Genomic DNA, 17762 nt, shown 5'->3' with positions numbered 1-17762 from the left:
TGACGTCATCACCTCCTATGTCTCGACGCAGGAAGGTGTGAAACCATACGTAATGTCTTCTACAATGTCTCTGGACTTGAAAAACAAAAAAAAAACCGGACGAAAAAGCTCAAATAGGAGAGTTATAACGCAATGTACCATGAAACACCCCGTATGGTCCAAAAGTTACCATAAGATCCTCAAAGGGTTAAAGTGATCTGCATCATTTTTAATGCATAAATTATATATTTTAAACAAAGAACAACATATCACAACATCAATGTTGCTGGATTTATCAAATTCAAAAGTAATACCCTCTTTCAAATTTGCTTTTTTTTTTTTTTTTTTTTTTTCAGAAGAAACTTTTTTATTAATCTCCATTAATACACAGACAGAAAAGTTCATTGGCGAGAACTAGCAAACGCGCTGGCCATCCAATGGTACCTCACCTGGCAACCCATTCATTCAGATTGTACTGTCATTTGATTACAAATGAAACGAGGTTTGACAAATCTTTATAAACTGACTTCTTGAAACGTATTATTCACGAACCAAACCATAACATATTGTTTACGTCAATGAACTACTACTACTCTAGTCAACTGAGAACTGATTAACTGTTAGTGTCAAGCGACTTATGGCCCACGCTGTATTACGTCAAGTAGCACGTTTACAATATTCTTATTTATTTCCACAGTAATAAAAATGATCCTAAATTAACTCAATGAGTTTAGAATGCAAAGTTCATAGTCACAAAGATAGAAACTCACCAATAGCTCTTATCCTGTGCTAATCATATCTCTTACCAATTGTTATTAACCATCTTCCTACAATCCACTTTCATATCAACTTCCCACCTAATTCTTTACCTGGCTAAAAGTCTCTCTCCCGAAGATTTTCAACTCGTCGCGCATATTAAAACTAATCCTATGTGAGGGGTGAAAGACGTTCTCACTAATTCTGATGAACTTGGGCAAAACAAATAAACTATTTTTTTCTTTAACTGTTTATAATAACTAATGGAGGAAACAACTATTTTTAACACACCAATTTTTCTATAGGTTCAAATTCAATAACACACAAAGAGGACAGGAATCAAATAGGGTCTTATACAGGGAAACGAAATTGTACTTTTTCACTCTTCTTGTATCATTAGAAACTTTTTACCTATGAAAGCTATTGGATGCATATCTACAGGGTGTAACTTAATTCATGTAACAAACGTCGGGAAGTAATTCCTGACATCGAGATACAACGATAAGTATAATCCAACCTAGGTGTAGAAATGCTTCCCTTCGGCGCTATGACCACCCGAAAATTTGTTGGAAAATGAAAGCAGTAACTCGAGAACAAAATGTCGGATAAAAGAAAGTGTCAATTACTTTTAGTTGTAGATTCCATTAATGTACAACATTGTAGTGTCAGGGCAGCAAGGATGACTCCAAAGAAACTGGAATATTCCTTCAAGTATTTTATCAAAAGTTGATTGAGGAAAATGAACAACAAGATTTCAATAAACGCAATAATACATCATTCAAGTTAGAAGAACACTTAGAACTAAAAACACACGTGTGATTGACCTACTTTGTCTCAGTACAGAATAAACTCTCGGAAAAAGAACTGAAATGAAACCAAATCTTTAACGTATAACAGTTATATTTTCTAGGCTAATGGTGACGGATGATAAATGAAAGGATTCCTCTTCAAGTTAAAAGTGTGTGAAAATTGAAAAAATAACTTTGATTCAGGTTAGGTTTAAAAAAAAAAAAAAAAAAATCTGTGTATAGGACGGCGGTTTCAGACGGTATGTAAAGAAACATAACATGTATTATCCAAAAATGCAAAGATCACATATGATGAAAAAGTGTACAAAAATGCTCCACATGATAATCGGGGATTCCAACAAATTACGTGAATACAATTGCTGGTAGAGCCTTTCTATTTCAAATATGTAAAACATACTTTGGCCCCAACCTCTGACGGAGGAAACACTCCCTTCGTTTAGGAAAAAGAAGTGAATGACCTCAGCTGTCTTGCCAATTTGTCATTCAGTCGATTGGTCATGACGGGTGGAGAACGTAGGCTACTTAGAATGGCTAACAAGGCAAAGCACAGCGAAGTCCGTGAAATATTTCATTGTGACAACGCTTCTGCATCCAACAACTGAAAGATGTCGGCCGCAGCAACTTGTCCCTCCTCTTTCGAGGAAAGTACGGGAAAACGCACATCGATAGTAGCGCTAGAAGGGGCACACTTGAAACAGAAATGCTCTAACAGTAAATGTATGGTAAAAGGTATAAATTATGCAGTTCCTGGGAAGGGGTTGGCATGTACAAATAACAGAAAACGACTAATATTACTATCGAAGCCATAGCTCTCGATGTCGTTGAGATTAATAATTACATTACTAACAGCGTCAAAGTCTAAGTTCAGCCGCCATCGGTATGGGAGAAAGAAGGGGTGACTTTTGGAAGATAGCTGTACACATTTCAAGCTAGGTTTCTGAATCATATCAACTTGATTAAACGCATATTCTGTTGGGGTAGAGTGTCTCAATATTTATGCCTAAAATAGAGTACCTTCTACATTTTTATCATTACCACTTTTATTAAAATGAATGTTCTAAGAGAGAAGAGGATTCAAACATTTTACTCTTATTCTTGCGCGAAGAAAGGGTATTCCAGCTAGTAAATAATACATTTCTAAGTATGTCAGTCAATTGCCTTCATCCACGCTCATAATCACTATTTCACATACCATTTCTGGAATATTATTAACAAAAATATTTACAGAAAACATTACAGACTTACACTATTCAATTTAATAAACATGCCACTATAAAACTTATTATTTAACCTGATTATAAAGAATCAAAAAAGACTAATATAATATATTCAGAAATCATATATACCAATAGCTAGCATCATAACTATTTGACGCAAGAACTATGTATACAATAAATACATTTTCTCCTTATGGAAACCTCCGTTGCTTACTTTCTTACATTGGAACACTAAATATATAATTTCAATAAAGGAAAGGATCACCTACACTATTTGTAGAATGACTAACGTTTGTCTGCACTATCTTCTGAATTTACAATTAGAGAGTCATCTATCACATTGAATTACAAATTGGTTTTTCAGGTAATTCTTCCAATACATTAGTGATGAAATTTCTCAATGAATGCAAACCAAATTATAAATGTACACAGTGTTTTCAATGTAAGTCACTGACATGCATTTCGTTTTCAGCTAAAATTATATTTAAAAGAACTGAAAATTTTGGGCACTCTTTTCAAAATCATTTAGCATAGATACTGATTTTGATTAGTAATGAATATTTCCCATTTTGCAACAAGAACCAGGAGTTATGTCATGTGTGTTTGATTTCGAAAGATTACTAAGCAACTTCTTCAATATATATATATACATCATGTCATTATAAAAATAACCATTAAAACATACTACAAAATATCCACCCAAAAATATACTTTTTCGTATAAACTTTGTAGTTCTACACATTCCAAATGCTTCTTTTATTTGATACGTGTTATGTACCTACCGCAGTAAGTACCCAATAAATCTTTACCTTACGGAATGTAACAAACCTCCTCTTGCAGGATTGAAAAGAGAAATGGTAGCTGATCCAGTGCTAAGTAGGAATTTTTGGAAGAATGTCGTCCGAATGTGTGCTGAAGAGAAGTCATACTCGTGCATATTATCTTTGATCTCATTCTGCGTGTGTACAGAATTTCTATGTGCAGGATCTATTTTAAATACCATCCAACTTCGAGTCCACTTTTTGCCTGCAAAAAACAAAGAAATATTTAGTAAACTACAGAAAACAAATGAAAAATCATATTTATAAATACTTGTTCCTCTTCAATCATAAAATATATTATTCGAGACTTCAAGAAGTTCGGTAAAGGAAGTGTATGATAAGATATAAAATTCATAAAAAAACACTATATATAAAACTAATCAAGAACTTACGTTGTATTTCATAGGTTATAAACTGCAAGTGCACCCTATCCCCCCTCCCCCCCCAAAAAAAAAAGAAAAGAAAAGAAAAACCTGCAAAGAAAGCGATATCAGTCATTTTGACTTCATCACTGCACTGTAAATTCAACATATCCATTTCCATTTAAAAAAGTGAAAACAGGTTTGATAAAGTAGCATTGCCCTTTTCCTTGTAGCAATAGTACTGACTACCAACGGGTTTTTTAAATACGTATTGTACAAACTCTTTGTATCGACTGACTGCCTCATATGAAAAATGAAATATGTATTATTTGGATTTTCTTCCCACGTTATCGAACTAAATCTACAAACTGTTGAAAGATTTTTTTTTTAATATTGTTTCGCGATGGGGGCCCAGCTTTTTCACCTACCTTTTTTTTTTTTCGATATTCTTCTCAGATTTGGTTGTTTTATGGATGCATGCCATAAATTAGGTTACCAATATTCAATTCACACAGTATTGCCAAGCGAGCGTTAGCGAGTGAAGGCGGGTTAGAGCCCCGCAAGGTACGCTGTTTTCTGTCTTAGTTACAAATAGTTTACTTTCTTTTTTCATTTATGTCACTTTCACTTAATTTTACGGTTTGTACATGTCCCCTACGATATTTTCTTGAGTAACTGAACATCGAAACAGGAATATCAACTAACTTCTTCTGTTTTTTTTTTTTTTCTTTTGTCTCTCTCTTTCTTGCTAATTTTGGCCCTCCAGCTCGAAAATCTTATTTAAAAAAAAAAAAATGAGATTGTATATTTTGACTCCAGGGAATTTTGAGTTTATTCTTCAGAGAATACCACTCAAGCGGTTTCTTTATCGCATAATGCAGAAATTCTTTGTAACTAATGAAAAACAAAAGCTTCATTTTTCTCTCTTCCTTCGTTGTTTGCATTCTTTGCTCAATACTTTTGTTACATTGAACATTAATCTGTGATAGACAACCTTGATGAAGTTAACGTACGTGAACTTTGTTTAAAATGTCCCTTTGATGGCCAAGTGCCTAATATGAGTGATCTCCGTATGCATGTTACTGAATTCAATTATCACTGGAGCCTCCTCATGCCGAATGGCTAACGCGCGTCATCCTGGAAAATGTAAATTCGTGTAATGATTTGGATCCAACTTTAAACAGCAAGCCCCATCTCAATTTTGTTAAGCTCCAATCAATCAAAATTTTATTTAACAAATAGCTGAATAAAATTTCTATCAGTTTTTCCAATTTTGTGATGAAGAAAGGATATAACAGTTTTGGAGACAGAAAAAACGTCAAAAATGTGTTACATTGCCAAGATCTTTACAAAATGCACATTTGATAACATAAATGGATTCTGAAAAATTTTTGACGGAACTCCTTGTTCAAAGAGGGAAAGATTGTAACAGCTTTCACCAATCATTGCATCTTTCAAATATCTAGTACTTGCGAATTTCTTAAGTCAGTTTCTCCAGAAATAAATTAAACTATACAAAAGGTGGTGGTTTGGTTTTGACGCACCGCATTTTCGAATATTTACAGGTAAAAGTCAATACTTTGCATGAAAAGAGATGTTTGCAAGGAAAAAAAAATTCTGCAGGCAACTGAATTAAATGCAAAATAATACAGCTATATTTAGGTTTACAAGTGTAGGGTTACTAGTGTAAAATCATTACAAGTGCTTTACGACGGATAAAATAAATGAGTGCATATAAAAAATCAATCTGGGAAGGTTCTAAACACAGGTTCCTCTACATAGGTTAGTAGCTAGATTAGTTCCTTTCTGTATCGAAGTTTAATATTTACTTCACATAGTACTGCCGAGCGAGCGCTAGCGAGTGAAGGCGGGTTAGAAACCCTCAGGGCACGTTGTTTTCTGTCTTTATTACAGCTAAATGAGAAAAAGGACCTGTGTTCTAGAACCTTGCCGATAAATCCATTAGATGCTATTTTTACCAGTGCTATATTTGTGCACAGTGTACAGAACCTGTATTTTATGTTTACAAGTGGAGCATTACTAATATAAAACCAAGAAAAGTGCTATTGAAACTCTCTGTTTTTACTACCCACGCATACGCGTATACTCAGTCACTGACGCGCCTGCTTTCTTCGGACGCACCTTCCCTGATTGTTAAACAGAATTCGTGTTTTAACAGCCATCTAGCAGAGGTTGGTTTTCCACTATAGTTTTATACCATACATTTCGAAGCCGTATTATACGCAAATTATAAGAGAATTATAAATTTTGAACTGCTATTTCTGGTGCCTCCCTTGAATTTTATCCACGTCAAGTAACCTTTTACACGACAATGAGATGATGTGAAAGAATTGTAATTAAAAAAAAAAAAAAATCTTTCTAGAGATGCGCCAAAAGTAAAGTAGTACGAATATAATTATATCGTCACAAAATGAAATAGCAAATAATTTTTACTGTGCAGTTTTACTACACGGATCCATAGATTGTAAAATGTAGGAATAATTTTGGGGGTCTTTAATTTGCCCATTTTATGTCGAGAACAGAACCCAATGAACCCCTCCTGGGCTTCTAACCCGTTCCTCCTCCTCCTACAACAACTACTACTACTACTTATACTATAGACTTGTACAATAAAACTGCACGTTATCTTCTAATGGTGCCCCTATTGTAAATCGCCACTTTTGTTTTCTTTTATTATTATTTAAAATGAAGAAAATTTGCTATAGAGTCCTGATCTGTTACAACCATGGAATAGTTCCTGTTAAAAATCAGCTGTTTCCAAGACCAACAACTACTACATGTGTGTTAAACGCAATTCCCTAACTTACGTTGCGTAAAGATTCTAACACATTTAGAACAGACTAGAATCATTTGTTGATCGCACAGAGTTCCACTTAAAAAGAATTCAAACTCTGAATGGACCAAAGTTTTGTTTTTAGCTGTACAAATCTGTACCGTATTAAATGTAAAAAACTTTATTATACTTTTTGTTGTTGTTCTTCTTCTTCTAAAAAACTCACCTCAACACTGCTGCCAACTGTTATTGGCAAAATGTCCATAAATTTAACCGCGAAAGTTATCAAGAAGTCGCTAAATTAGATATTTGTCGGATTTAAGACAGAAAATAACATTTCTTTTTGTTTTCTTTCTTTTTTTTTTCGAAACACCATGTAGTAGACTAAACATGTATAACGTACGTAAACATAAGCAGAGTTCTCATGTGGCTAAGTAGTTAGCGTACGCGCCTTTGCGTCAGAGACCCAGATTCGATTCCCGATGGGAGCTCATGAGGTTCAAGTCCCACGTTAATCTGTAATCATGTCTTATATACTCTCGCTGCTGGAGGGTCGCTAAACTCAAAATCGAATAAATAAAACATAATCAATAAAACCAAAGTCAAAGTAAAATACTTATCTATTCACAAACACTGTCTTCTCCTCCATACTTATCATTCTTGAGTTAATTATGCTTAATTAAAAAACACGACACTTCTACAACGGAGAATAAACACACATATCACACCCCATGTAACTGTAATTTATTAATGACACAGCAGTATGCACTACTTAGATATAGTAAAACATTTCATTCGAAATACCGTGAGTCAGTGACGAGCAAACTACAGACTGCAGGCCAGATGTCCGCCCTTGAAAGGACCTGTCTGGCTGGCAAAATCATACCTAATCTGACGAATGAAGTGCAGGGTCGAAAGTTGTATTAGAAACAGATGAACAGATAGACTCTAACTTTACTTCAAAGGGTACCTGCATCTTAATTCGAACCTGATTGAGGAACTTTAATCCTTAATAGAGCGTAATATTACAAGAATTAGGTCTAATGTACAGTTCGTGGCATAGAAATTGTTACACAAATTCCAAGTCCAAATTAATAACACTCTTTCCCCGCTTTCTTATGCATCCACAAATACATGTCTCAATGGATTAGTTGCTTCTAGTATTCAATCCAACTCCTCCCCCTCATTTGCCTCTCCTTGTCTAAAGCATTGTTTGTGACGTAGTACACTCCTTCTATTCAACTGAAAAAGATACAGGAATCAAGTTTACAACGTTATAGCTTTAAAACAGTCTTTTCAATTCGTTTATTCTGAAATGTTTTTAAGAGCTTAATTTATTTTTTTAAAAAAAGTCACACAATGTTCCCAGAGCTTCATAAAGACCGTTAGATTCATTCTTTCCCTTCTTTAAAGACTGCAAGCTAGTAAGATGCTCCCTAAGAAATCTATGGAAATTGTCAATAAGGTTTTGTGCTTCCTAAAGTCTGTAATGCATGCACATAGCTCTAAAGTATCTACTGACAGAAATGAGTGTTATTCAATGGTTCATTTCATTTCTTTTTATATACCCCCTAATTGCAAACAAGTGTTCCAGGGGGGCATTTGGGCCGGACAGGAGGGTGTAAGTCCCCCTCCCTTGAGCTTCATAAATACGTATTGTTTGATCAGATGTATAGTAATACACTAATAAAAAAGTGAAAATCATATAGGGGGAAAATCCCCCCCGAATAAAATCTAAAAGACACTGGGCGTTTTTCAGAGAGAATTCCTTAATGGGTGGTTAGACAAAGACTAGTTAGTGTCATACTAGGTCCTTACTAAATAATGAACACTTTTTGCTATTCAAAATCTAATTTGAATACAACTAAAACGTTTATTTGGGTATGATTAACTAATATAAACCCATGCATCAGTTGAGAAAAGTAAATGTGGCAACTATGGAAAATTAGATGAGCGCATGGGTAGTCTGTAAAAATGAAAATACATGAAATACGAAATACGGCTGTTGTGCCTCACGCTAAACCGCGGGTAAATGATTAACCTCTGTTCTAGATTAATTAGTCACATATGATTAGCTTCAACAAATAGTACGCCCTAATGAGAGTCTCTGAGTAGAATTTTGATACCCATTTACTAGTTAAGCCTTAGTATGGCGTTAATCAGACGTCAAAAGAACTTTCCATAAGCCACACTGCCTTTAGCAAGAAAAACTAGAATTACGAAAGCACATTGCTAGAGACCTTACATTTTGTTTCAAGAGTCGAAGGTTTGATTTTGAGCCATATTAGTTCCTGGGTGACATTGAGAGAGAGGCAGAGAGAGACAGAGAGAGAGATTCAAGTATGGAGACAAAGAGGGATGATTTATATACACAGATTTAGAATTGGGGAAAAATGATCGGAGAGCATTCCTATTATGACGAAAATTGTGATTTTGTGAAACAGAAAAAGGGAAGGTTTCGAACTGCGAGGATCACATTAGGCAGTTGTCGAATTAAGGTGGAGAACTCTTTTAAGAGCATCAGATGATTACGAAGGCAGAGAAAGATCTTGAGAAATGAGGAATTAAGAATTTAAAAAAGAAACTGAAGCTTCCGAGACAAGTTTCGAACCATGAACCTTGTAGTTATCGAACCATGACTTTAACCATTCTGCTACGGAGAACTCTATGTACTCGTTTACATACGTTTCCTTTAGCTATGTTGAAAGCTAACTTAATGGGATATTCCAAAAGTTGACTCGGTGGATGCGCCGTTCAGATAGGATGTAATCCTCTTGTAACTTAGTTACAATGTATCGCGGAGGATATAAATCATTGATCAGGTAATGGCGACTGCTTTGAAAGAAATGCAGAGTATGAGAATTGAATCAGTGATATCTGCGGTTTCGTGTGGAGAAGAAACAAACTTGTGAAGCACGCTATTAATATAAACTTTGCTGAAGATTATTCAATTATATCATTATAAAAGCAATACGAAACATGTTCTGAAACGATGAAATACAATTTTCCAAGCAGAGGCAAAGAAACCTACAGTAAAGAGACTAAACACGAATCATTTACCGCGTAGCGATCGTGGTTCAGTGGTCAAAGTGCTGGATTAGTAATCTGGAAGTTCGTGTTTCGAATCCACGTCGAGCATTTCTTTCTTACTTTAGGATTTTTGATGGAGATTGATCGACAATGACACACGTTTTATTATATTCAGATATTTCAATACTCGGATGTTTCAATACTTGAACTATCAAATCTTCATGAATAATAATAGTAATCTATATATATAAAAGAGAACGTACAAATCCTTTGTTCCCTCATCACGCTAATACGGCTGAACCAATTTCTTTTATTTTTGGGGGGTTATTAGGATTTGGACCCTAGATGGTTTTTATCATATCACTTTAATTTTTAATTACCAGTGTCTTGAGATAATTGACCATTCAAGTGTCCATAACGTACAAATCCTTTGTTAGATCATCATAGGTAAAAATAAACGTATTTATATGCAACCCGCATGACCGTGTCACTCGGCGGGTTAACATAAATGACAGGCGCTATAATGTTAACATTTACTGCAATCACTTGAAAGCGAAAAAGTAAAAATTATCTAAGTAACAAAGTTTATTGCGTTCCGGGGTGACCGCAGCGAAGCGGGGCGGGTTAACATAAATGACAGGCGATATAATGTTAACATTTAATGCAATCTTCTATGGTTTTTATCATATCACTTGAAAGCGAAAAAGTAAAAATTATCTAAGTAACAACGTTTATTGCGTTCCGGGGTGACCGCAGCGAAGCGGGGTGAACGCTGCTAGTCTATATATATAAAAGAGAACGTACAAATCCTTTGTTCCCTCATCACGCTAATACGGCTGAACCAATTTCTTTTATTTTTGGGGGGTTATTAGGATTTGGACCCTAGATGGTTTTTATCATATCACTTTAATTTTTAATTACCAGTGTCTTGAGATAATTGACCATTCAAGTGTCCATAACGTACAAATCCTTTGTTAGATCATCATAGGTAAAAATAAACGTATTTATATGCAACTCGCATGACCGTGTCACTCGGCGGGTTAACATAAATGACAGGCGCTATAATGTTAACATTTACTGCAATCACTTGAAAGCGAAAAAGTAAAAATTATCTAAGTAACAATGTTTATTGCGTTCCGGGGTGACCGCAGCGAAGCGGGGCGGGTTAACATAAATGACAGGCGATATAATGTTAACATTTAATGCAATCTTCTATGGTTTTTATCATATCACTTGAAAGCGAAAAAGTAAAAATTATCTAAGTAACAACGTTTATTGCGTTCCGGGGTGACCGCAGCGAAGCGGGGTGAACGCTGCTAGTAATAATAATAAACTAATAATAATAATAATTATCTCGTAGAAGATTAAAAGCTAGGAGCTAATTATCGCTCAGGTCATACCATTACAAGCAGAAACGTGACATTTGGAAAGAACATTTTTGTTTTGTTTAATGTTACCCACAAGAAGAGGAATTTTGCATCTCGTTTCTAAAACAAAAAATGAGAATTAACATTTTACATTCGAGACGGGACAAGGCTAACTCAAATTAACGTCTCGCTTTCGAGATGAGAATCGAGACGAGACGAAAAGTATCGTAAACATTTCTTGTCCTGTCTCGATTCTCGAAATACTGTATGTCCATTCTTAAAGTAACAATTGCTCTGTAGACTGAATCTTATATGTTTTTTTGTTACTTTGTATTTCAGAGTTTATTCAATTATGGTCTGTGTAGGTGTGTTTGTAGCAAAGCTTTTATAATTGCCTCTGCATATCCTAAAAATTAATTTATTAAATGCCTTACTGTTGAGTGATATTCAGTTATTTTTATTACAGTTATTTTCCTTAAAACATACAGTAGAATACTTTCTACATGAAACTTTAGTAAAAAGTTTTTGTTTAAAATGTGGGAGTTGCAGAGGTGTGTCTTAAAGGTACGGAACCCCTTCTCCGAAATTCCTACGCTTAAGTAAGTTGTACCAAATTTTAGGGCAACTTTAAAACTTATAATACCATTATTATTATTATTATTATTATTATTATTATTATTATTATTATTATTATTATTATTATTATTATTATTATTATTATTATTATTATTATTACTGAAGTGTTCTTAATTTAATGATTCACCCTCTTCCACAGAGCTCCCGCCCAGTGGGCATTGTGCTTAACAAACACACTCTGTGTACCTTTTCTCCGTGTTCCGCTTCCTGCCACTTTCTTTATTACAATATTTCTTTCATTCTCATCATCGACGGTTTTGTAGCATAGCCGGCATAAACATTACTAAAAACAAATTTTCTTACGGATCTTGTGAGTTCTGTATCCCTACTTTCTACATGAAATTTGCCTCGAAACTTTGCGCTTTAACATTTAGCTAGTTGCAGGGACGTATGCAGAGGGTATGTCCTGATGGTCCTGCCATTTCTCTCCAATCCCGACTATTTTGTAACTTCTGCCTAAGGCCAGGGGCGATTTTACAGATTTTAATACGTGTACTCATACAGAATTTGTCTTCTATATTATTATTATTATTATTATTATTATTATTATTATTATTATTATTATTATTATTATTATTATTATTATTATTATTATTATTATTATTATTATTATTATTACTGAAGTGTTCTTAATTTAATGATTCACCCTCTTCCACAGAGCTCCCGCCCAGTGGGCATTGTGCTTAACAAACACACTCTGTGTACCTTTTCTCCGTGTTCCGCTTCCTGCCACTTTCTTTATTACAATATTTCTTTCATTCTCATCATCGACGGTTTTGTAGCATAGCCGGCATAAACATTACTAAAAACAAATTTTCTTACGGATCTTGTGAGTTCTGTATCCCTACTTTCTACATGAAATTTGCCTCGAAACTTTGCGCTTTAACATTTAGCTAGTTGCAGGGACGTATGCAGAGGGTATGTCCTGATGGTCCTGCCATTTCTCTCCAATCCCGACTATTTTGTAACTTCTGCCTAAGGCCAGGGGCGATTTTACAGATTTTAATACGTGTACTCATACAGAATTTGTCTTCTATATTATTATTATTATTATTATTATTATTATTATTATTATTATTATTATTATTATTATTATTATTATTATTATTATTATTATTACTGTATATTTGAAAAGAAAAGAGGGGAAAAGAAGGTGTCAGCTACTGGATAAAATGAAAATCGAACCTTCGGATGCCTTAGCAGAAACTAAGTATTAATAGGATTTGTCTTCATCACGATACATAGTAACACCCTTTCTTTCGGTAAAAGACATTGAATTATGTATGCGTTAGTTTGATATTTTAACAAAATATATAAAAAGAATAGTTCCTATTTACTAATTTTTGTTCAACGAATATATGGAACGTGTTGAAAATAGCGAACGAAAATATTATTATTATTTCTAGTAAAAGTGGAAGAACTTAATAACAATTCCACAATGACATTTCAGACAAATGTATGACTCATACTAGGCCTGAAGGATGACCCTTTTGTGTTCATGAATTGTTTGCGAAACACGCGAAGTTTTCAGATAGTAGGAATCGAGATTGTAGACTGTGACGTCATGTGGTTAGTTTTCCTCTGTGGAGAGTCTTTTCAACTCGAACTTGTAAGAACGAGAGACATTGACTATTTTTCATGTTATTATACTTCAGAAATATCTACATTCTAAATTATGAAATTGTTCTGAATATTCTTGAGATGGACTGGAACCGGGAACCCCTAACTCACAAAACGAATGCTCAAGCCACTACCCTAAGACCGCTCTTTTAAGTAAGAGTCAAGAAACACTCGTCAATGTAACAAATTGCAAACGTTTACGATTCCAATATTCTATTAACGATGAAACACTGATTTCGGTCAGGATAAAATACTATAGTCCGGAGAATTCAAGTTTAAATTTTAAAAAAGACCGAAATTATCTCCGTAACTTATCTCTATTATATTCGGTTATTCTCGTTTTACAGGTATTTCCAGTAACCTTGAAAGACAAGTACACGAACACAGATACATCGAGGACATGTAATATTTCAAAGGCCCTCCCACTGGGAATCGTAACTAAGACTCCGCCTAGTGTACTATCTGATGGGTGTAGTGCCCGGTTCGTTCCCAAGGCAAGTAAGCTTCAAACGGACACATCGAGCTCGTGGGTTTTCTCGGGACATTCATACTTTCTCATTCCACCAATTTGTATATTATAATTCACTTGTTTAATCAGCCTTCCTCAACCTAACACGCATAATCGTTGGACATAAAACGTAAAGATGTCATTTTCAGGCTGTAACCCCAAACCAACCCGAACCTAGAAAACACTTGTATTTTCCATTGCTCATTAACGTGTTTTCACTATATATATATATATAACATGGTGAGTCGTAATTCCATTCAAGAGGGAAACAACAGACTCATAATACCTTAACCTAAAACGAAAAGATCACATATCGTTTGGGACTTTTCCAAAATATATATACGGATATTCGGAAAAGTGGCCGTATAGTGTCTATTTTCAAACAAAAGTGAACCAAATTACGCTTCGTTTTCTGTAATAAACAGATATTCTGTTTCAAGTTTAAACCGAACCCAAACCAGTTAACCTAGAGATGGCGCGAGGCAATTAAACCTTGACAGACAACATACTGACCCAACACTTACCGTGACCCTCGACCGACCACGCACCGTGACCCAGTCCGACCCATGACACGCCGTGACCTACTATTTCCCACCACCCACTATGACCCACTCCGACCCACCATCTACCATGAACCACTGACCCACCAAAACACATCGTCATCAACTCTGACAAGATCCACGGCCTCTTTACCGACTAAAGAGTTGTAATACAATCACGTTGTGAAATTCTAACTAATCGGAGGTCGAATTTCTATCGTCAATCACTCAAGCACCGCTCTCGCAATAACGATGGATCTGATCTTTACGATATAAAATGGTCAAGTGTTTGTCATTGGTAAAATTACGATGAATTTCAATTAAGTTATCATGGTCTAATTATTTCCTTGTTTACTTATCGACACTTTTTTTGGATTCGGATTAGTTTGGGTTAACAGCTTGAAAATGAAATCTTTACGTTTAATGTCCAACTATTATGCCTGTTAGGTTGAGGAAGACTATGATTGAGACAAGTGAATTATGATGGACGAAATGGTGGAATGAGAAAGTATGGGGTGTTGATTTTCATTTTTTTACAAATTCAATGTTTATTCTCGTTTCCATTAAAATGGACGGATCGAGGCTGTTGTAGCCACTTTATAACATTTCACTATTCTTTCCAGAAACCAAATAACTAGGCTCATCAATCCTACAGATTTTTTTACATTCCAAACAAATATTCTATAATTTATTACTATTAGTGTTATGCGCAACGGTTATCCATTTTAAAGAAAATTAAATTGTTTACTTGTACATCTAAGAACTTGTGGTAATGGCATTCCGATGAGCAGTCTAATAAATCTTTAGGCCTGTGTCCAGTCATCCCATGAACTACTATTTTACTTTTAGATATATTTTTTCTCTATAGTAATGAAAAAGTGATTTTTGAATTTTAGTAAAACATTTGTTCCTTTTGTTATCAGCCAACTAAAACTCAGACACCAACAGTGGAAGAAAGGAAGAAGAAAAAATATTATTCAAAATAGTGTCGTTAATTTCCAGAGGAATATCATAGGCCTTCTACAAGGTAGCAAATTAAGTCCACTTTTATTTAATATCTATATATTGGATTTAATCAATAAAAAATGGCAGAATAATAACATTACTAGTTACGCTGATGATATTTTATTAACTTCATTTACTAAAAATATTGAAAGAGCTATTCCTCAGGTGGAAAATCAACTACAAGAAATCAATATCTGGATGAACAAGAAGGGATTGGAATTAAATTGGAAGAAAACTAAGTTTATTATATTCTCCAGGAAAAAAAATTAGAAATTATCATTTAACATTTAAAAATAACAAACTATATTGTGAACAATATATTTCTTATCTAGGAATTAGAATGGACCAGAAATTAAACTGGAAGGCTCAATTTCAATATTTAATACAAGAACAATTCAAATACCAAAATTTACTCAAGTGTTTGTCAGCGAAAAAGTGGGGAATTAATCCTTTCACCTTATTGAAAATTTTACAACATGGCTACATATCTAAAATTGCTTACGGCAATCTATTGTATAATAGATATGGTACATACTATCAGGAATTAGAAAAAGCTATATATAATATCATTAAAATAATTTTTTCACAGCCAGCATTTTGTCCTAGACAAGCCATGTTAAAAGAAGCGGAAATTATATCGTTCCCAGTTCTTTTCTCTAAATCAGCCTCAATGTTTTTAATAAAAATCTTTGGCAAGAATTCCTCTATAATCCCAAAGCAGCTTCAACAAATAGAATTACTTCTTCAACAAAGGAATACACCATATATCAGGAATTTCCCTTGGATCGTACAAGCGTACCTCAATTTCAAAAAATTCGCTTCAATGATATATAAAGTACCATCATTACCATGCTTTGTTTGGAGTTATAATACAAATATGGCACAAATAACAGTAATAAATCCTCATTACTTACCAATATCTAATGAGGATTTAAAGGAAAAAATTTATCAAAATATATGGAAAGATTTCAAACAACGTTTTGATGATGAAACAATTTTCATTTATACAGATGCTTCGAAGTATAATGATAGAAATGTCGGAGCAGCAGTTTACATCCCGAAGAATAAAATCTCCCTCCAATACAAACTACCGAAAGAAGTTTCTATTTTTGAAGGAGAAGCATTCGCTATTAGACAAGCCTTATTATACATAAAAAAACACAAAATCAAAAAATCTGTGGTATGTTCTGATTCGCTGAGTGTGCTCATGAAGTTACAACATACCTATTGGGATAAATCAATGACATGGATACTCTTAAATATAAAACATCTATACATAAATATGTCTAAGAATAATTATCAGATCTATTTTGCATTTATAAAGGCACATGTAAATATCGAAGAAAATAGCAATATAATCGACAATCTGGCAAAACAATCATGTTCAACAGGAAATCCTACAAATATCAAAATTGCGCCATGTAACCTTTTTCGCAAAGTCAAAGAATTTCACGATAAAGAATTAGGGAAATGTTATGATGTTGAAAAAACCCTACCAGGAAAATTTTACTGGTCTATATCGTCATCATCACAAGATCAACTCAAGAAACATATAAAATCATGGACTCGGCAAGAAATAATTTTGTATTATCGACTACTTTTAGGAACGGCTTTAACTCCTGTTAAATTGTACCAAATTAAAAAAAAACAACTTATCATTGCTGGTGTGACAGAGGCATTGGAACTATGAATCACATACTATTCGAATGTGATCTATTTGAATCGTTTAGAAATCAATTTCTATTTCAACTTTATAATCATTTAGGTTGTGCTCCGTTTTCATATAAATATATTTTAGCTTCAAATCAACGAATACCAATTAAGGCTATGATACAATTTCTTAAAAAACCGGAATCTCGATATAAAAAAAATTTAAAAAATAACATAAGTGAGTTGACATATTCAAGAAGGTCGATTAGTACAATTTCTACTGAAGAAATTATTTAACTTACTACCATATTCCTTGTAGCATTTATGGCACAAATTGGTCATTTCCTGGTGCCCTTCTTATTTTTCCAGCACTATTAAAAGTGAAGACAAGACAAGAATATCATAATTTGGACAACAAACAATTATCATTATCCTCTGATGCTGACTCTCTATGGATAGTTTATTATGTAACAAACTTACTAGTTCGTTAGATAATAAAATTGACTGACTTGTAAATTACTTTGTTAAACCTTTTATTATGTTTTGAAGTTCCGTAAAACATTAATTTACATACAGCACAACAGCGAGTCCATGATATTACATTAAATTATATCTTTTCTGTTTATTACTATAACATCCTTCAATTCGTCGTTCTTAGTTACGTATCTA

The 17762-nt window shown here is 34.0% G+C and overlaps 1 protein-coding gene across 3 annotated transcripts in view; it reads right to left on the bottom strand.

Moving 5' to 3' along the window:
- Coq4 (Coenzyme Q4) overlaps nt 1-7139 on the bottom strand; it is a 28404-nt gene extending 21265 nt beyond the window's left edge. Inside the window, exons 1-2 of one of the 3 annotated variants that reach the window (XM_081765355.1) lie at nt 6965-7139; nt 3590-3787 (exon numbers count right to left, since the gene is read on the bottom strand). In XM_081765355.1, the coding sequence (XP_081621481.1) occupies nt 3590-3764 (175 nt within the window). In that variant the 5' untranslated portion in view covers nt 3765-3787; nt 6965-7139. The other 2 variants (XM_081765354.1, XM_081765356.1) reach the window with 2 other exon arrangements.
- Nucleotides 7140-17762: the final 10623 nt, after the last annotated feature.

The sequence above is a fragment of the Thermobia domestica genome, chromosome 7 (assembly GCF_964235325.1).
Source record: "Thermobia domestica chromosome 7, izTheDome1.hap1.1, whole genome shotgun sequence".
In the NCBI taxonomy this organism is placed as follows: domain Eukaryota; kingdom Metazoa; phylum Arthropoda; class Insecta; order Zygentoma; family Lepismatidae; genus Thermobia; species Thermobia domestica.
This window is presented reverse-complemented; position numbering and strand designations above follow the sequence as displayed.